The sequence below is a fragment of the Fukomys damarensis genome, unplaced genomic scaffold (genome assembly GCF_012274545.1).
Source record: "Fukomys damarensis isolate Sample0158 unplaced genomic scaffold, DMR_v1.0_HiC HiC_scaffold_13, whole genome shotgun sequence".
Classification (NCBI taxonomy): domain Eukaryota; kingdom Metazoa; phylum Chordata; class Mammalia; order Rodentia; family Bathyergidae; genus Fukomys; species Fukomys damarensis.
The window spans coordinates 39,314,443-39,333,320 of record NW_022900925.1 but is presented as its reverse complement, the minus strand read 5'-3'; the positions used below and the strand labels follow the sequence as shown (position 1 = coordinate 39,333,320).

General features: G+C 55.0%; 1 protein-coding gene across 2 annotated transcripts in view; it reads left to right on the top strand.

Annotated features, from left to right (window-relative positions):
- Dcakd (dephospho-CoA kinase domain containing) overlaps positions 1-18,650 on the top strand; it is a 25,809-nt gene extending 7,159 nt beyond the window's left edge. For both annotated transcript variants that reach the window (XM_010642913.3, XM_010642912.3), the window contains exons 2-5: positions 10,339-10,552; positions 10,827-11,030; positions 13,454-13,541; positions 15,911-18,650. In XM_010642913.3, coding sequence (XP_010641215.1) covers positions 10,441-10,552; positions 10,827-11,030; positions 13,454-13,541; positions 15,911-16,202 — 696 coding nt within the window. In that variant the 5' untranslated portion in view covers positions 10,339-10,440 and the 3' untranslated portion in view covers positions 16,203-18,650. The remainder of the gene's footprint in view (positions 1-10,338; positions 10,553-10,826; positions 11,031-13,453; positions 13,542-15,910) is intronic.
- Positions 18,651-18,878: the final 228 nt, after the last annotated feature.

Genomic DNA, 18,878 nt, shown 5'->3' with positions numbered 1-18,878 from the left:
CGGGCAAAGCCGCGCCCCTTCCCGTTTCCCGCTGTGGAGCTTGAGAAGGGTGGCCGGGAAGGGCGGGCCGGAGGTCCGGCGGAGGACGCCGGTGAAGGCCCTGGCCCACCTCCCGCCCGTCCGCCCGTCCTTAGCGGGGGAATCAGGCCCGTCTGAGGGCGAGGACGTGCAAGTCTGTGGTGTGGGAAAGGCTCTTTGGGCCGGAAGAGGGCAGATTCCGCCTGAGCTGACCAGCCGCGAGGCGTGGCACTGCCCGGACTGACCTGGGGAATGGTTTAGAGGTGGGGCGGTGAGAGAAAACTGGCGGGCCCGGGGTTCGTGCGTCCCAGCAGCCCGAGTGCCCCACCGGAGCCTCTCTGTCTTCTCTTGGCAAGATCTGATCTGCCCTCCCGGGCGCAAGGTTGAAGGGTGCCTGACCTTCCGGAGGAAGAGATAAGGCTCAGCTGGACTCTGCGAGCAGCGAGAAATCAGTCGGCCGTCACGTTTTTACATTGACAACTAAAATTTTTCTCTGAAAGTTTAAATAGTCGCAGAGGATATGACTTACAGTTGATTATAAATATTGACGTTTAAAGTAAAGCTTTTACATCGCTCGTTCAAGTCTGCAATGGAGGCAGGCGGTGGCACCACTGAGCTTAAATCTCCAGCCCTCAAGTCTGCAATAGAATCTCATGATTGTATTTCCAGTAACTGGAATTTCACATCCTCTCTTTTAGTCATAGTTACACTTTGTTTCCACACAGAAGTTTCAAGGCCAGCCTGAACTATGTAGCAAGACTCTGTCTCCAAGAAAAAAAAATTAAAAATAAAATGTTCTGGGCTCAGTGGTGCCGCCGCCTGCCTGGAAAGCGGAAGGTCCTGAGTTGGATCCCCGGTACCAAAAATAAATAAACTGTTCTTTAAAAACTGTTCTGTTGTGGGTGAAGTAGTGCACACCTGTACTCCCTGCATTCTAGGAGGTTGAGTTACTAAGACCATTACAAGTTCAAGCCAAAACGAGTTAACTTAGAAACTTAGCAATACTTTGTCTCAAAGTTAAAAATTAGCCGAGGATGCAGCTCAGTGGTGCTGCGTCTTCCTGGCAAGCGCAGGGCGCTGAGTTCGATCCCCGGTACAAAAAATTAAAAATTAATGGGCTAGGATTGTAACTCTGCAAAGGTCCTGGGTTCAATTCCCCAGTATCCTCCCCCCAAAATTGATTATACCATTGTCTTTTGGATTGAGTTTTATCATTCCAAAATACACTATTATTTGTTGTTGTTGTTTTTGGTTTTTTGAGATAGGGTCTCACTATATAGTTGTAACTGACCTGGAACTCACCATGTAGCCCAGGCTGGTCTCAAACTCACAGCCATCCTCCTGCCTCAGCCTCCCCCAGTGTTGGGCTTACAGGTGTGTGCCACCACACCCGGCTCCAAAATACACTACTGATCAAAACAACAGTTTGATAAACAAAAAGTTTTACCTGAAATATTTCTTTTAATGAGTGAGTGCAGCATTTCTTCCCTTCCACTCCCCCTCCCTCTCTTTTTGGGGTACTGGATCAAACCCACGCTGAGCTACATCCCCAGTCTTTGCCCCCCCTCATCTTCCTGTCTGTGTCTCTTCCTATTTTTCCTTTTCTTTGATTGCTTTTTGAGGCAGGATGTTACTGGCTTTGAACTCATTATGTAGCCCTGACTGGTCTCATGGCAATCCCAGGCAACACCACACCTGGTTTGTTCTTCTTTCTTTCTTTCTTCTTATTAATTTTATTGGTACATTTAATGTATACAATGTAGTGACATTCATTGTTGGAAAAAAATCTTACCTTTACATAATCAACCTTGGTTCTTATTTTTTCCCCATTCCCCTGCCTTCCCTTCAGCCCCTCCCTCCCTATCTACAGAGACTGTTTCCATTATTTTTCATTTTCTCGTATTAATTACATTTCCTTCTTTCCTTTCCTCCACCTCCCATTTCCCCTTCCCCTTTGTGCCTTTTGTTCCTATTTCACATTATCTGTTAAACTTTAGTCCTTATTTACACTTTCAGTTTCTCACACTAGAGAAACTATTTGGTATTTGTTACATATGCATCCTATTTATATCACTTCTTTTTTTTTTGGTACCAGGGATTGAACTTGGAACCTTGCACTTTTGAGGCAGATAGTGGAAACTCTGAGCTAAATCCCTGGCCCCTTTATTTTACTGTTTGACACAGGGACTCCCTAAGTTGCTAAATTGTCCACGCCGGCCTTGAATTTGATTCTGCCTTGGCCTCCCACAGTGCTGGGGTTACAAATGTGGGCCACCATGCTCAACCATCTTTTTTCTTTTATTATTTCATTCATCTATGTATCCATGTATATGTATTTGCATATTTACTAGAACGAAGAGAGTTTTTGTTCTTCCTTTTTGTGTTTTTAGACAGGTCCTATGTAGTTTCTAGGTAGCTCAGGCTGCCTTGAACTTACAATCCTCCTGCCTCAGCCTCCCAAAGTGCTAGAATCACAGGTCTACATCACCACGCCCTGTGTCTTTTTTAAAAAAATAGCTGTACATGTTTTTAAAAGCTTGTTTCTGTAAACTAAATGTACATAAATTGAAGGTGTATTATTTTGGCAGTTTCATTCAATTCTTTGAGCACATCCTGAATTACAGAAAATCACATGATCTGTCATCCAACCATTGATGAATGACCTGTCTGCAAAAAGTTCGTTATCCTCCTCTGACTTGAAGAGGAGGCCTGGAAGCCAGTGCCTCCTGACAGGACTCTGAGAAAGTGAGTGTGGGCAGCCACACTGTCACCCCCTGTGGCATTCAGGGAGGCTGCCCTGTGGGCAGGGCTGCTCCTGAAGGCCAGTATGTGTGAACAGTCACGCCTTGGGCTTGGAATGGGAGCTAGGAAAGGGTCGCCTGCAGGGAGCTTCCTGGGCAGTCTGCTCCAGCTGAATTGGAAGACCCTGTAGAGGTTGTTGTTCTTTAGAGTGGACGTAAAGACCTGGTTTCACTGGGTTGTGCTCATCAGATAGGATTGAGGGGGCGGGGGATTTGGCTCAGTGGTTCTGCCATCTGCCTCACAAGTGCAAGGTCCTGAGTTCGATCCACAGTACCAAAAAAGAAAAAAAAAGATGGGATTGAAGACAGTGGGCAGGAGACTATTGCTATTGTCTTGCTTTGTAAAACAGTTAAGGTGGAGTCCCGCTTATCTGGGTCAGCATGCTTTGACGTGTGCTTTATTGTTTTGTTTTATTTGCATTTCTGGGGTTGGTCTTCACACTGAGCTACATGTGCAGCCCTCTTTATTTTTTCTTGTGAGTCAGGATCTTGATAGGTTGCCCAGGCTAGGCTCAAACTTAGCATCTTCTGCCTCAGAAGCTAGGATTGTAGGCAAGCTCCACCTTGCCCCACTTCTTGGAGGATTTTGAGCAGAGGGCGACCTTCTGGTTAGATTCTGAAGGGACACACTAGCTGCTATCAGGGAGCCGAGGATCCCAAGGTGGCAGCGGGGATCACCCAGAGGTACTGGTGATCCAGGGCAGGATGGCAGTGTTTGTGGAACTGGTGTCTGGCTAGGTGTGAGGTGGGGGCACTGGTGCACAAAGGATGTAAGAGGGAAAACAGGAAGTGCAAGAGTTTTGGCCTAGGCAAGTGGTTTGGGTTTGCTTAGCTTGTATGAGTCAGGGCTGCCCCGGCTGACCCCAAACCTGAGCTTCAGAACTCCTACCATGCCTCGCATAGTTGGGACCACACGTGCTACCCCTGCGCTTGCCTGGTGCTGTGCAGGAAGAGGAGTAGACCACCCTGGCTGTGATGTGTCACACACTGAATGGGCAAATGAGGGGATTTGTGACCTCTTTGCCTTATTTGATCCTACAAGACCACTGTGTGTGATCATTATGATTCTCACGTTCTACTCAAAGAAAGAGAAGCTGGGAAGTAGAAGGAAATCCCCAAGGCCAGATAGCTGGTTCAGAGACACAGCTGAGATCCCAGCAGGGCCCTTTGACTCCTCACCTCTGATGGGCTCCCTGTGGCCCCTCTCAGCGTCACCCCCAGTGCAGGACACCAGCCAGGCACCCCTGGCAATACCCAGCCACTTTTTGGAGTGGGGTCTGTGCTTGGACAGAGAGACCTGTGCCCTCTCCTCCTGTGCTGGGACTGACTGCCCACAGCTGCAGCTCCCTCATGTAATTGGCAACCCAAAGGAGGTGCTGGCTTAATAGGCCTAGCAGCCTGGAGGACTTGGCTGTTTAAGCAGCAACCACTCACCAGTAATGAAAGATCAGGAATGGGGAAGCTGTATAAAAATAGCACTTAATAGTTAACTGGAAAACAATATATTTTTGTAACTATTGGTTCAGAAGAAAATAATTGGGTCCCAAGGCAGGAATGACTCGTTTTCATGAATGATTATATTGATCATTGGAGGGAAATGGATGCATCCCCTTTGGAAAGCAATTCAAAGGAGAAACACCAGCAGCCAGGCATCCGCGCCACCCTGAGAGGCTGCAGAGGAGGAAGCTACAGGCTAATGAGCTGCGCCCTGCCCTGAGCCACAGCTTGGGCTGCCATGGGGGGACCACAGAGCCTGCCTCCAACCTCAGTCCTGAGCGCTCCAGGGAAGAAAGTGGCCACCCAAATACCAGTTCCTTCCTTCACCCACGGTGCATTTGTTTCCCTACTGGCAGCAAGCAGCATGTTCTGATGAGGGAAGGCAGGCAGGAGGCCAATTCCAGCCTCTGCTACTAACGGGAGACTATGTCCCCAGATGTTTTCCCCTCTCCTCCTCAGGACTCATTCCTAAGCCTGTCATTTGCTCATTCACCCTATGATCATCAGAGCCAGGCATGGCAGTGCATGCCTGCAGTCCCAACACTCTAGGAGGCTGAGGCAGGAGGATTGTGAGTGTGAGCCCAGGTCCAGCCTGTGCAGTTTAGCAACTCAGTGAGACACAAGCTCAAAAAGTAAAAAAAAACGCAGGGGTGCAGCTCAGTGCAAAGACCCTGGGTTCAGTCCCTAGCGCTGCAAGGAAAAAAAGAAATTATCAGAGCCTCCCTCCAGTAGGGGTGGAGGGGCCGGTGCCTGTTGTGTTCTGGGTACCATGTGAAGCACCTTCAGTCTCAGCTGTACTCTTCATAGGAGCTGGAGAAGCAGGTCTCATTAGCTGCATTTCTCAGGTAAGGAAACTCAACCACTGTCACCTGGCAGGTGACGGACCCTGGGTTGTGACCTCATGGACTCCTTGTTCAGCATTTAGAAATGTGTGAGGCCCTGCTTCCATTCCCTGCAAAAATAAAAATTAACAGACAGCTTGCCCTCCCTAGGGCATGGTGTCTCACAACCATCATTCCGGTACACGGGAGGTTGAGGCAGGAAGGTTCCCAGTTCAAGGCTAGCCTGGCAGTGAGAGAACATTTCTTAGCATCCCCCACCATCGCCATACAAACTTAAAGTACCAAGTTCTGGGTACAAGATGGGACACCCAGCAGTGCATGATGTGGGGCCAGATGTGGGTTGGGGTGCTATGCAGCTGCTAGGAGAGGACTGGGCGCTGTGCTCGGGTCCTGACCCAGTTCATTCTCGGGTCTCTCCTCCAACACTGCAGCCCATTCTCAGAAGCCCTCACACACACTGCTCAGGCAGTGAGTCTCCTGAGGACAGACGGACCTGTGGGCCCAGGCCTGGGGAGAGGTGGGCTGACTCAAGAGTCGCGCACCCAGGCCTGCAGCTAGGACAGGGAAGCCAGGTGAGGAGCACCGTGCTGGGCAGAGGGACCCAAGTCAGCACAGGCTGGAGAGGGAAGAATGTTGTGAAGGTTATGGTTGCTTTTGGTACTTTTGGCAACGCTGGGGATTGAACCATCAGGGAGCGACATGATGAGGTGAGGCCCTAGGCTGGGAGCCTGCCCTCCTTGGGGAGAAGCCCGGTGGGGAAAAGCGGGAGGGCCAGGCCATACAGTGGCCTGAGGTTCTGGTGGCCCGAGAACCATGAAGGCAGGCAGGTGGCCTGCAGCCCACTGTAACTTCCTGGGAGGAAGCTGCAGGGAAGTTCACAGGGGGACCTCCTTCCCAGCGCCCTCTCTCTGTCCTCTCTGGGAGGATGGGACCCAGGAGGAAAGAAGTGAAAGGCAGCTTGGAGCTGCTCAGTGAAAAGAGCCTGAGCCCCGGTGGTGGAGCACAGCAGGCCCACTTCTCCTCTCACAGCCTCTGAGTGCACAGGGATGGGGTGCAGATGCCGCCTCCACCTCAGAACAGTTGTGCTTGTCTCTACACCCTGTGGAGAACAAGGGGAGGGAAGGCCTTGGCTGTGGCCTGGATCTGAGTCCTGGCTTTCCTCTCATCCCCACCTTGGCTGTGGTTACTCCAGAGCAGGCCTCCGGTTCCTGGCTGAGCCAGGCCTGCTCCCTGAGTGGCGTTTGCATTGGGGAACCAGAGACCTAGGTGATCACTGGTCACATCATTGGTGATGTTTGGGGCTTGGTGTTTGCGGCCCCCTGCAGCACTGTGGGTAGTTCTGTAGCTGAGTGAGCCAGTGCTTTGCTGTTTCCTGGAGGACTCAGGTCATAGCTGGGCCTGGCACTGGTGGCCATGGAGGGTTCCAGGAAGGACTCTCGAGTCAGGGCAGGAGAAGGCCTTGGACACAGGTGGTCAAGAGGGTTGCTTGTCCTGTTGCTTGAGAAGCTGCCTTCAGGCTAGCGTACGACTTCAGGGCTGAGCCTGGTTCCCCCTGCTGAGCTGTGAGAGGACAGGGGGCTTCCTGCAGGACGGGCAGCCTGGCCCAGGGCGCAGGCCGCCTGAGTACACCTGCCTGTTGTGCCCTGTTCTTCCCAGCTGTTGTCATTCGCTGCCCTCCATGTCCCCATGTTCCTGGGGGTGGCGCCTGTGTTTCCTGGGTCCGGGAGAAGTCCCTGCACTGCTGTGGAGCCCGGAGAAGCTCACATCATAGAGCAGCTGTTCACCAGCCCGAGGAACGTCCCGCATGTGCTGTTCTGGCCCCACAGCCATCCTCGTGGAGCCCATGCAGCTGCCAGTCTGTTTCCACAGATTGCCCTCCAGGGCTCCAGCAAGGGAAGCTGTCCATTAGGCGACCCTCAGAGCCTGCATTGTGGTCTACAAGCCCCCGGTCCCATTCTGTAGGAGAAAGAAAATATGACAAATCAGTCATTTCTCTTGGTTCTGGATCCATTAGTCCAGAGTCACCCTTCTCATTGTCTTGTTAGTGTAAGGTGAATTCATTTCTCACTCCCTGAGCACAGTGAAGATGAGGGTCCAGTCTGATCAATGCACTAGCTGTGTGCGGACAGCCACGGCAGTTGCTGCAGGTGTCACAGCAAACTCTTCCACCACCAGTGTTGCAGGTGCTTCTCACTAAACTCCCAACAGTTAGGAAATTGTTAGTGCTCTGAGCTTGGCTGAGGATGAAAAACAATGTGGAATGAAAAACAAATCTCAACATAATAAAATCTCAAACTTTTAAAATTCTTGGTTTGGAAGTTGAGCAGCTGTGTGGGAATAAGGGCAAATATGCTTGTTTATGAACTGTCCTACACTGAAATCTACCAAAGTTAATGTTTACTTTGTATAGATCCATTTGTCTTTTATTTTTCCCAGTGAAAGGTGTATTTTAATAGAGAGCTTTTCATTTTATAAAAAATGCTATGAGTTATGAAAATACAGATTTTGTTTATTCCTTAGAGCCAGGTCATGTAGTGGCCTGAGGTTCTGGTGGCCCGAGAACCGTGAAGGCCGGCGGGTGGCCTGCAGCCCACTGTAACTTCCCGGGAGGAAGCTGCAGGGAAATTCATACAACATTAAAAACCCCAGTGCTTAGTTTTAAACGATAAGCAAAAGGTCTGATGCTGTAGCTGAGTATAGAGCGCTTGTCTAACGTGCACGAGGCCTTAGGTTTGGCCCCAGCACCATGAAAAAGGAAAAGTGAAAAAGTGTAGGAGAGTGGTGAATGCACATTTAAAGCTAGCACATCTTCTTATAAGAGAGAGTTGGGTATTGACTGGAGTGAAGGAGAGATCCTTTCTTTCCATTTTCTCTCGGATATGTGATGTGCTTCTGTGCTGCACTAATGGCTTCACCTCTTCCCTCTTTATCAGTCTTGAACTATTTTACTTAGATCAGTGTTCTTAATGTTTCTGTGTATTCATTTCCTTGTATTTTAAGTATAACTACAAATAGTACTGGGGATTAGATAACACGTACCTAATCTCACCATATGCACGTCACTACTTTGGGTCTGCCCACTCTCCACATTTATAAAACCGGGGAATCGCTGGTGATTTTTGACACGTCTCTTTCAGCTTCTCATCCTTTTGGTTCTGTTCAGCATCTTCAAATTCACCTTTGCCTGAGGAATGTATCTGGGCAATCAGGACTTTTTAATATTCTAAATTTTGCATGCTTGCCTGACTTAGTGTTTCTGAATTGATCTTTTGATTTTCACTGGAATTAGTTCTGTGACTATGTAAATTTGAAAATTAACCTTTAAGGTAACTGGGATCACCTACTTCTAACAATGTTTGTTCCCTTTTTGCTTTCATCTTCTCTATATTTCAGATTGATTAATTTATCTTGTACAATGAGAGTGAGAAATAATACTAGCTAAAGACTTGAATAGAGTTTGGGGGACCTTTTACTTTCACAGTGACATATTATCTGCCATTTCATAATTGAATCAGTTTCAGAATTGAGATTAAAGATCTTAAAAATAACCTAAAAATAATCCCAGCCCGGGAGGAGGAGGCTGGGGTGGCTGTGGCCTGGGCAGGGCCTTCCTCTCTCATTTCATCCCCCCACTGTTAAGTAAAGGGCTGGGATCCATCCCAGCCTCACCTCAGAAATGCTTCCAAGAGTCCCAGGCGGGTCTGGCTGTGTCTGGCAGCCTGAGGTCTAGGCCCTTGACTGTCCTGGCTCCCGTGGCAACTGGGTGGCCTTTTGCCATTGAGCGGGAGAAGCAGGCCTGGCCCTCCCCTGCCCTGACTGGCCTTGGGTGAGAAAGCTGCAGCCCTGGCTGCCCTGGGGTCAAGGCTGTTGCCAGGTCCCAGTGCAGAGTGGCAGCTAAGTGGCCCAAGGCTGATTTTTTTCCCCAGTTAAACTCTGTCCTTGTCTTCTTGTACCCTGGAGAGAGCGTGCCTGGGGTGACTCCAGCCTCAGGGTAAACACTGGTTAGGGCTGGGTGTAGGCAGCAACTGTGGATGGAAACCTCAGGCTCAGCCACACAACCCTGGAGCTGGATCGGATTAAGTCCAGGAGAAGAGACAGGCATACGGGAAGGGCGGGGTACCACCTGTGATATCAGTGCTTCTAGCTGGGGCCTGGTCAGGACATGGCATCCCTGAAGGTGCAGAAAGCACAGTGACTGCTGAGACCGGTGCAGGAGAGGGGATACCTGTTCCACCTCTCTGCACCCTCCAGCATCCCCTGCAGCATATCTTCTTGGGTCCCTGCTCAGCAGGGTGCTGCAGGCTGAGAGTGTCTCCCCTTTTGGGGCAGCTCTCCCTGTGGGCAGATCTGTTTGTGTCATTTCTGGTGTGAGAAATGGAGGTTCAGAATGGCAAGTGACTTGCCCAGGGCCACACAACATTTAAGGGAAAGGGGGTATATACCTGTCAGCCCAGCAGTTTGGGAAGTTGAGGCAGGAGGATTCCAAGTTCAAGCCCAGCCTGGGCAACTTAGTGACTTAGCAAGATACTGTCTCAAAAATAAAAAGAAGAGCTGGGGATGGAGTTCAGTGTGAAGGCCTGGGTTCCCTCCCTGGTACCACCAAAAAGAAAGAGCTGGATTTGAAATGGCCTGGGCTCCTGACCCGTTGTGCTGGGCTGCTGTGCTCCCAAAGGGCTGCAGGCCTTCATACCAAGCTCTGGGATGAATCCCCTGCTCCATACCCCCTCGTCCTTTCCTGCGTGTCCCTCAAGCTCCATACTCCTCCAGGCCTCCCGTTAGGCTTCCCTCCAACTCCCCAGACTGGACAGCCACCCGTGGGGCCCCTGTGGGAGGGGCGCTTAGCAGAAGAGGCCTCCACCAGGGCTCCTGTGGGGGCTGCAGGAGCACATTTCTTCCTTAGGTCCCACAGTCCTGTCCTGGAGCATGGAGGGCGTCTGAGAAATCTGCTATGCTCCCCGGGAAGCGGCAGGTGTCCCCTTCTCTGGGGGATGCTAGCCCTGCAGAGCAGCATGCGCCTGCCACCTGCCTGCTGGTTGCTGAACTCGCCAGCTCACAGGGCTCTGCCCTTAGGGAGGAGGAACGCTGCTCTCAGTCACTCTGGAGTCGCGAGCCTTTCTTCTCCCTCCCTTCCTAGCCCTGGTGGCCCAGCCTTGACCAGGCCTGCCTGCCTCTTCCCGCAGGTCCTGTGGCCCTGTCCTGTGGGCTGCCAGCGCCAGCCTTGCCTATTATCCGGCGACCCCGGCCCCTGGCTTCTGGGCTGGTGACTTCCCCAGCCCTGGAAGATGTTCCTGGTGGGCTTGACAGGGGGCATTGCCTCAGGCAAGAGCTCTGTGCTCCAGGTCTTCCAGCAGCTGGGCTGCGCCCTGATCGATGTGGATGTCATCGCCCGCCACGGTAAGCTGAACGCAGGGAGCCTCTGTCACCCTCCCCTTTTCCTGAGGCTTGGGAGAGGGGCTGTCTGGCAGCCCTGGCCTGAGTCCTGCCCTCTTGGTCTTGCGTTCTTCCTTCTTCCTGGCCCCGTCACCAGCAGGAAGGGTCCGTGCCAGCTGCTTTCCCTTGCTGCTTCCCTTTCTTCATCTTTGCTCTAACAGAAGCACCCCCACCACCACCTCTGCTCATTGGAGTCCTGTGGCTCCAGGAACGACCAAGCCTTCCCTTCGTCCCACAGTCGTCCAGCCAGGGTACCCTGCTCACCGGCGCATCGTGGAAGCCTTTGGTACCAAGGTCTTACTGGAGAATGGTGACATCGATCGCAAGGTCCTGGGGGACCTTATCTTTAAACAGCCTGACCTGCGGCAGCTGCTTAACTCCATCACCCACCCCGAAATCCGCAAGGAAATGATGAAGCAGACCTTTAAGTACTTCCTCCAGGGTGAGAGCCAGGCCTGCAAGGAGGGGCTCATCTGTGGTACGCTGGGGGTCTGGTCAGCCAGGTGGTGTCGGTCCCTCAGCTCTCAAGGACGTGAAGAGACTGGAGGCTCCTGGTGATCCAGGAGTGGAGTTGATCTTCCAGTGGGGACAGCCGATGGACAATGCAGTCACAGACCCGAGGTCAAGTCTCGACCTTGAGGGTTTCTACCTCAGGCCCTCACTGGGTTCCGGGCCTGCAGTCTGGTTCCTCATCTCTTCCAGCTTTGCACAGCTCTCAGGAAGACCTGGTGTCCATGTTAGCACAAACATAAGCTGCAGGACCAGGGATTTAGCTCTGGGTCCACCGCCTGCCTCCAAAGTGAGAGGACCTGAGTTGGATCCCGGGTAGGGAAAAAAAAAATGCTGCCGTTGGAGACAGCTTTAGTTCGAGCTGAGCCTCCTGAGCAAGCCAGGCTGTAGACTGGAGTTGGGGAGCCTCAGAATGGCGTGGGGCTTACTGAAGTCGGGGTGGCAGGGCGGGGCTCTAGGCAGAGGATCATTCACCAGGGCTGTGGGGAAGCCGGACTGCCAGGCCCTGGAGGGAGGGGGCGTTGGAGAAGCAGGACAAAATCAACCAATCAATTAATTATCTAAAGAAGCAGGGGCCTGTGAGCTGATAGCAGGGACCTTCTCCAGGGCACACGTGTGGCTCAGGCTGTTCCCAGCACCGTGCTGGGAGGGGCAACTGAGTCAGCCACCGGGCAGGGGGAGGCTGGCCAGGGCTGACAGACAGGTGGCCTCCCAGCTGAAGGCCTGGCTGCCTGTCTCCCACTGTCAGTCACAGCATGAAGCCTTTCAGTCCTGAGGACCACGGAGCCGTTTAGGCTTTCTTCTGGTTCTTCCTCTGTGTCCGTGGCCAGACCCCTTGTTCTGTCCTACCTCAAGTTCTGTACAGAGTGGAGAGAGCCCCATCCCTAACTCCCTCGGCTGACAGCAGTCCAGAGGAAGGGGTGACTTGTCAGATACCCGTGCTGTCGCCCCGCTCGGCCGGCCCCACTGCTTGGGCCACAGCGGCCAGGCCACTTCGTGCTAGCCGTCCCGGCAGCACCCCTTTACCTCCTCCCCGAGAAGGCCCTGGACTCTGCCTTTGTCCTTCCTCCTGCACCTGTGCCAGGCCCCTCTCATACCACCCTCGGACAGAGCCTTCTGCCTTCCACGCCTGGCCTTTGCCTTCATTCCCAGGCCGGATACTAGCACATCTGCCAGGCCGTCGGGCTGGGGCTCCCCCCGTCCGAAATGAGGTGTTGCATAATGTCACCTGCTCCCCAGGGCTGCCACAGTGTCCTCCCCCAGCCTCCCGCCTCCCCACCCACCACTGTTTAAATAAAAGCCAGAAAGCTCTTTTCAGCTCGATAAGGTGAAAAATGGGGACGACAGCTGTGGCTTCTACAGCCCTGGCTTCTCCCTGATGAGTATAACAAATACAACTGTCAAACTTGGTATAATCAGACGTCAGATAAGATCACCAGCTGCCGGGCAGTCTCCGCAGGCAGACGACATCTTCATAGAGTCAGGGCGTGCGCGGGGCTTATCACGAGGAGGATGACAGCTGAATAGCCCTCTGCCAGGACCGGAGCCCGGCCACCACTCCTGAGGGGGACAGGAGAAAGGACAGCACCACAGGCAGAGAAGAGAGATAAGAGTCCTGGAGGGGACCTGGTCTTTGCTCCTGCTCTGAGCTGGGGCAGGGGTGAGGACCTGCATGGCCGGCCTCCTCTGGAGGGACGGTGGCAGTAACAACCGTCCCCAGAACTCAGTGAACGGCTGTAGTCCAAGTGGGATATGTGCAGGCAGAGCTCATTTCACCTTTCCCAGCATGCTGTGGGCCACTGTGAGGCTCGCAAAGGGCCAAGGTTACAGGTAGGAAGTGGGGGTACCAGCAGCATCCTCGCCCTGAACTCCCTCATCCATTACGAGCTTCTCTTAGGCTTCTGGGAAACAGGGCCTTTCAGCTGAAGCCCCTCTTCCTGTGTCACCTCAAGCGAAGGTGCCGCACAGTATCCCTAGACTGGCACAATAGCCGTCTGGTTTCGTGGTGGAGCGTGTTTGCTGTAGGTACCTGGGCCAGGCACCTGGGAAGAGGCAGTGCCCTGTGCTCCAGCTTTGGTGTCCACATGGGGTAAAGAGAAGCAGGGGCTATGCCCGACCCTCTCCGGGCAGCCCCTGGGTGGGAATGGCCAGCCAGCCCTGTGCCATTTGGTGTCTCAGGGCCAGTACCATGCAGCCCTCAGAGTTCTCCCCAACCGGAGGCACTCGGAGCCTCTGCTCTGAGTGGCATGGAACAAAGTGATGGCCCCTAAGGGTGCTCACCTGCCAGTGGCCTGGCTTAGGAACAGTGTTCCTACACACTGGCACAGTTGACCTTGGGTCCCGGCCTCTCCCCAGGGCGCCGCTATGTGATCCTGGACATCCCGCTGCTGTTCGAGACCAAGAAGCTGCTCAAGTACTTGAAGCACGTCATCGTGGTGTACTGGTGAGTGCAGCAGCCCGGGGGGTGGAGCCTGGAATGGCTGAGTCCTTCAGGCCTCCCCTAAGGAGGCCATGAGAGGGCCAAGACCGGGACCCCTGGGCAGCCGTGCCCTGAGCCCATGGAAACAGCTTCTGTGCCAGAGCCACACACACCTGGGGCCTCCGCCCCTCCAGGGCCCCAGCAGCCCCTGCTGGCTATGGGAGGCGCTTTCCAAACAACTGCGCTATGCGCTCAGCATAAGGCAGCCAGGGAGGCACGGAAGAGAGAACACGCTGGGCCCTGAGATTTGTCGGGGGTCACCCGCCAGCAATGCCTGTGAGCAGACAGCTGCATGGAGGGGTCTGTCAGAGCCCATCAAGGAAGGAGCCTTGTTCTCAGAACCCCTAGGCCAGGAAGAAAAAAAAAAGGAACGCAGGTCTGATGAGCAGGGAGATTCAGACTGACTGGCAGAGAACGTGAGTCACAGTCCCGAGAGACTGAGCAGGTGAGGCTGCAGGGCCTAGCTTCCTGGCGGGTGCCCACAGTGAAACAAACATGGTAGGCACCTGATGCTGCAGGTGTTTGGGGCACCTGGAGGCAGGACCTGACTGCTCAGGGCCCTGGGACCCCACCCTCCCTGCAGCTCACCCTTGGCTGTCGCTTCAAGTCCGGCCTGGGGACACACAGGTGCCCTCAGCTCCCTAGGGCTGTGCCTCCACTGTAAACCTGCACCTCATGCTCTTGTACCCTTCTTGTGAATGGCGTCATTGGGGCCAGGGTGCCCATGGCATCCTTGGGTCCTCTGTGCCTATAGCATGAGTGGACCTTTCTGGAAAGGTCAGAAATGAGGAGCTTGGGTCTCAGAGTGGAGAGAAGCAGAACGGAGTCCTGGGTGGCAGGCGCACCTGCCATCAGCACAGGAGGTTGGGCCCTCGAGAGAGGCCAGAGAGATGAGTGACTATTTGCTGTTACCAAAGGGTCCGCGTATTGATACCGGCAAGCCACACCTGGTACATGGGGACGACATGGGCATTTCCCACAGGATGGGGACCACAGGCTGAGCGGAACACTGCAGGCTTGCAGCTCCAAGGCAAACTGGAGACTGCCTCTTTCACCACCTGACACTGCCAAACCTGATGATTTTTTTCTTTTTCTTTATTTTTTTGTGTGTGTGGAGCTGGTGATTAAACTCGGCCTTGCACTTGCCAGATAGGTGGCAGAACCACTGAGCTAGACCTCCAGCCCCCCATGACTTTGTTAGTGGCACTGGGGATCAATACCCAGGGCCTCGTGCGTGCTGGGCAAGCACTTGCCCTGAGCTGCATCCCCAACCCCAATGATTCAGATTGTTGAGGAATTTTGACAGTTGTAGAGTAATTACATGGGCAGGAATCCTGGTGCCATTAGAGGTACCAGGCCTTAACTCAGCAGTCCAAGAAGGGCCATCGAGCGTGCGGCTCCAGGCTGCTGGAACAAGAGGCACCACAGTCTCAGCCTCCACCTGCCCATGCCGCCTGGGTTCTCAGCTATAGAATGTGTGCTCCTGATGAAGGTTACGTAGGATCCTGTCCTCAACAGGACCTGACAGTTCCTGCCCCTGTCACAGGATGTTCACTGTCATGGAGGGCAGCCTCACTGCCTGACCGGGGCCCAGAGAAGGGAAGGCCTGACCTGGAGTGATAAAACCTCTTGTTTCAGCGCCAAGGATGGTGAAACAGCTGTGCAGCCATACCCTCTTGCTCTGGAGGGCCCGGGCAGATAACAGGCAGAGGACTGTTCCAGGGGACCCATCTGGAGAGCTGGCTGTGGCCACCAAGCTGAGTGGCTCCTGCGTGGCAAAGTCAGGAGAGGGACCTCCAAAGGAGGAGTGCAGGGACAGTGTCAGTGGTGAAAGAGGCAGTTTCCAGTTTGCCTTGGAGCTGCAAGCCCTGCAGTGTTCCACTCAGTCTGTGGTGCCTGGTCCTGTCCCAAGAGTTCGGGTCCAAGTTCTGAGTCCTTGCTGTCCCCTGAAGGCCCTGGGCTTGCCTATCCCCACGCCTCATCTCAGTGTGTAGGGGCCAGGCCAGGGCTCTGTGGCCCTGACGGGTGTTGATGCTGCAGGCCCAGCCCCGGGACCTGCAGGAAGTGTGAGGCTTATGAAGGTGCATCCAGGGACCTAGGATGCATTGATTCCAAGTGATCCAGGCCTCCCTCCCTGTACCCAGGGACCTGCCAGGGGCAGAAAATAGCACCTTCCTCACTGGCATGAGAGTAGGTAACCCCCAGAGCTCCCCCAGCCCCACCCTCTGCAGCGAAGTCCTAGGGTGGCCCTGGAAGGAGACCGTGTCCCCAGTGCCTGTGTCTGCCAGCGGCAGGACAGCTGGGGCCCACAGTGCCGCTTTGCCTGTCCCTAGCAATCGAGACACACAGCTGGTACGGCTGATGGAGCGGAATGGCCTGAGCCTTGAGGATGCTGAGGCCCGCATCCAGGCCCAGCTGCCCCTGAAGGACAAGGTGCGGATGGCCAACCATGTGCTGGACAACTCAGGCAGGTGGAGCGACACACGACGGCAAGCCATACTCCTGCACATGCAGCTGGAGCAGTCCCTGGAGTACCTGCCGCTGCGGCTCGGCATGCTTGTGGGGCTGGCTGGCATTGCCAGCCTCCTCTACCTGCTCGCCCGCTGCCTGCTGCCTTCTCCCTAGCTGGGTGCAGCCACTGCTTGCCCTGGGTCTGGCCGGCCAGCCCTCCTCCTTCCTGCCCCGGCGCCCACTCTGGCTCCTGCGATACAGGCTGCACTGGTTAGACTGGGGCGAATGGCTTGTGGCTCCATGGCCTCCTGGGGTCTGAGGGCTCCCGGGCTTGAGTCCTCCCTTGCTCCTGCCCCATCAAAGCCAGAACCTGCATGGACTGGGGAAAAGCCTTTTGGACGAGTGCTTCCGCTCCCAGGGGTAGGGAGGCTGTGGCCAGGCAGCCACTCCCCACTGGCTGCCACCAGGCCTCCCCTGCAGTGACTACAGCCTGAGCTCTGAGCACCCACAGGCCCTGCTGCTCCTCACCCTGTGCCTCCCTCCAGGTGCCCTGGCCTGGGACACCCACTGCCATCTACCCCTGCCTGCCTCAGTGGCTAACCCAGCGCCTGGCTGACCCGGTGCCCTGGGAGCCACTCTGCTGTGTTTCCCATAATCCATGGGTGTTACCAACTCAGAGCCTTGGCTTCTGTGGACTGTGGGCCTCGTGGCTGCTCCTGCACAGAGCCGGCTTCTTGGGGTGGTCAATAAAGTGTGGTCCAGACACTGAGGTTGCAGCCCTGGTGGGTGACGGTGTGGGGTCCCCTGCCCACTTCATGCACTGCAGCCCCGGCCCAAGAGCACCTGCCAGGGCGGCAGGGTGCACCCTAAGCGTCCCAGCCAAGTCAGACTGGAGTGGGTGCCCTCTGGCAGTGCCTGAGCCTGCTGCTGTGTGGTCCTTCGCCTGGCTGCCTAGTAAGGCCAGAAGTGAACATGACGAATGTGCCTGCCGCAGTGGCCACATTTAATGTCCCTTTCCAGCCCCACGCACACCTTGGAGACAGTTCATTAACTCCCCGTGAGCCCAAGGAGCAGAGAGGCTGGGCTCTCCGGGAGCTGCAGGACCAGGAGCGGAGGTATTGAAGGGACTCCTCTAGTGCCTGTGGGTGCGCCAGCTGCGCCGCTTGTGGGCCACAGGAGGTGGAAGGCTGGGCCCTGGAAGGAGGACTCCACTTGGGTCACAGTGCTGTACCTGTACCTCTTAGGGGCAGCAGGGCCTGGGGGTGGGTGGCCCAGCTGTCTCCTGTGCTGTGACCTCCGTCTCAAGTAGCCTTTGTGATGCTCACGTCGTGGGACCTCCTACGTGGAGGATGGAGAAACACGTGGCAGCTGAACTCCCAAAGAATCCACCAAGTTTGCAGCTGCTTGTCACGGTGTGGCCCCAGGCAGCCCGCTGTTCCCAAGCCACTGTGTAGCCAGCAGATGGCAGCAGGCACCCGGGCTGACGCCCCCTGGGCAGCGCAAGTCTCAGCCTCTGTTCTGCTGCCCCCTGTCCTGGGCACCTTATCTCGGCCCGGGCCCCCTAGAACCATGTGTGCCCAGCCCAGCTGGCCCAAGGGAGCTGGCAGAGTCTTGCAATTCACAATCTTGCCAAGTGGCCCCCAGACAGGTAGCCACCAGCTCGGTGTTCCTCCCTTGACTCTTGGGCAGCCAGTGGCCATCCTAGGTGTTCGCCTCCGTCCTTGGGGGACACGGGAGGAGCAGGATGGCTCCTTTTCCTGCCTCCCCGCAACCCAGGCTGCACCCGGCTGGGCCGGCACCTCCTCCTTCCCACTGCCTTCCTCACCACTCAGATTCCAATGCAATTCCCAGCTAACCAGCACGTCAATAAACAAGTCGGCCGCACAGTGCCAGCCAATTACAGGAAATCATTCCACTCCACAGCTCAGCGCTCACCCTTGGGAGGGAGGGAAGGAGGCTGGTGGGAGGTGAGGGGCTCCAAGATGTCCAGCCCCAGGCTCTGCGCCAGACTGGCTCCTGTGCTGGGAGGCTCAGGCCTCAAGCCAGAGAGAGGAGAAGAGCCGGGGAGAGGAAGACACTGGGGGCCGAGGGCCCTAGGGGTGCGCAGGGGAGGCCTGTGCAGACGCTGAGGAGAGGAGTGGTCGAGGGCCCGGAAGCCAGGGATCTTCGAGACCTACACCCCACGTGGACCGCACCGAGGGGCTCCTAGGACCAGGGTGCTGGAGGAGAGTAGCGCCAGCTGTCTGCATGCAGGTGGTTGGAGTGCAGGCGGGGACAAGATCTCCTCACTCACCTTCCAGTCCCTCCTCTGGCTCCTAAGCAGTGTCCACTTGGTGCCTGGCTTCTCAGCTCTTTGTGGGGCTGAGGCAGGAGGATCTCAAGTTCAAGGCCAGCCCAGACAATTTAGACTGTCTTAAAAAATAAAAGGGGCCAGAGCATAGCTCAGCGGGAGCGTGTGTGGTATGCAGGAGACCTGGTTCCAATGCAGGCTCCACCTAGCGGAAAGACCTTGAGTCCCCACACTTGCCCCCGTCTGAGTCCTCCCTTCCCATCCCCCCACTGTCGCTGTCCCAGAACTGCCTTCCAGTGAGCAGCTCTCCTTGCCCCCACCACATGGGTGACCTTGGAAGGCAGGAGCCCCCCCACGGACTCCCTCTGCGGGGGAACTGAGTAACTGTGGGACCCTGGCAGGAACCCCTCTGCTTTCAAGTCCCTCCTCTGGCTCCTAAGCAGTGTCCACTTGGTGCCTGGCTTCTCAGCTCTTTGTGGGGCTGAGGCAGGAGGATCTCAAGTTCAAGGCCAGCCCAGACAATTTAGACTGTCTTAAAAAATAAAAGGGGCCAGAGCATA